This window comes from Nicotiana sylvestris, chromosome 5, assembly GCF_000393655.2.
Source record: "Nicotiana sylvestris chromosome 5, ASM39365v2, whole genome shotgun sequence".
Taxonomy (NCBI): domain Eukaryota; kingdom Viridiplantae; phylum Streptophyta; class Magnoliopsida; order Solanales; family Solanaceae; genus Nicotiana; species Nicotiana sylvestris.
The window spans coordinates 53,466,026-53,467,425 of NC_091061.1; the positions used below are offsets into that span (position 1 = coordinate 53,466,026).

The 1,400-nt window shown below is 42.1% G+C and overlaps 1 protein-coding gene across 1 annotated transcript; it reads left to right on the top strand.

Annotated features, from left to right (window-relative positions):
* The first annotated feature begins 398 nt into the window (after positions 1 to 398).
* LOC138868663 (uncharacterized) lies at positions 399 to 761 on the top strand. The gene has a single exon (XM_070146228.1). It carries the CDS (start codon positions 399 to 401, stop codon positions 759 to 761), a length of 363 nt encoding a protein of 120 aa, XP_070002329.1.
* Positions 762 to 1,400: the final 639 nt, after the last annotated feature.

The window sequence follows — 1,400 nt, forward strand, 5'->3', positions numbered from 1 at the left end:
ACGCAATTTACCTCACATTTATAGAGGGCAGTTCAGTGTGAGTTCGGCACACGGGTTGAGTTGAGCACAACATTTCATCCTCAGATAGATAAGAAGTTCGAGCGTACTATTCAGATTTTGGAGGATATGCTCCGAGCTTATGTTATTGACTTTGGAGGCTCGTGGGATCAGTTCTTGCCTTTAATGGAGTTTTCCTACAACAACAGTTACCAGTCGAGCATCTAGATAGATCCTTATGAGGCTTTATATGGTAGGCGGTATCGGTTGCCGGTTATGAGGCTCAATTGTTGGGTACGGATCTAGTACATGATGCCTTGGACAAGGTCAAGATCATTTAGAATAGGCTTCATGCAGCTCAGTCCAGGCAAAAGAGTTATGCCGCCCGTATGGTTTGTGATATGGCATTCATAGTTGGCGAGCAGGTGTTGCTTCGGGTGTCGCCTATGCAGGGCATGATGAGATTTGGAAAGAAGGGCAAGCTAAGCCCTAGATTCATTGGTCCTTTTGAGATTCTTGATCGAGTGGGAGAGGTGGCTTACATACTTGCGTTTCCGCCGAGTTTATCAGCTGTGCATCCAGTGTTTCATGTGTTAATGCTTCGGAAGTATCACGACGATCCATCCCATGTGTTAAACTTCAGCACTGTCCAGTTGGACAAGGAATTGTCCTATAAGGAGGAGTCGGTAGCTATTCTAGACCGACAGGTTGAGATCGAAGAGTTTCCCTTTTGTTCGTGTTTAGTGGAGAGGTCAGCCTGCTGAGGCAGCTACCTAGGAGTCCGAGTCCGATATGCGGAGTCGATATACCCATTGTTTCTCCAACTCAGGTACTTTTCTTATGTCCGTTCGAGGACGAACAGTTGTTTTAGAGGTGGAGAATGTGATGACCCAAAGGGCCATCACTCATTTTGAAAGTAAATTCTATGTTTCGAGGCCTTAAAAAAACCTCTTTTTATCTCACCTCGATTTGTGTGCGCAGTCCGGACGTATTTTCGGAAAACTTTTATGTGAAAACTAAGTAAACTAAGGAAAATGGCCTTTAAAATTGATTAAAGTTGACTTTGGTCAACATTCTTAGTAAACGGACACAGACCCATGATCCGATGGTCTCGTAGGGTCCGTACTAAAATTTGGGACTTGGGCATATGCACAGAATCAAATTCCGAGGTCGTAAGCCCAAGAAATGAATTTTTGAAAGAAATTATTTAATTGAAATTATAAGAGGTTTTGGAAATGTAAAGATGTTTGAAATTGATGGTATCGGGCCTGTATTTTGGTTTCGGAGCTCGGTACAGGTCTTATATAATAATTAAGTTTAATCTGTGAAGTTTGGTAAGAATCAGAGTTCGTTTAGTATAAATCGGACCTTTATTTGAGAAAATAGAAATTTTGATGTTCTTG

Excerpts from the sequence above, each read along its gene's own strand:
- LOC138868663 (XM_070146228.1), top strand. The coding sequence starts at position 399 with ATGGCATTCATAGTTGGCGAGCAGGTGTTGCTTCGGGTGTCGCCTATG.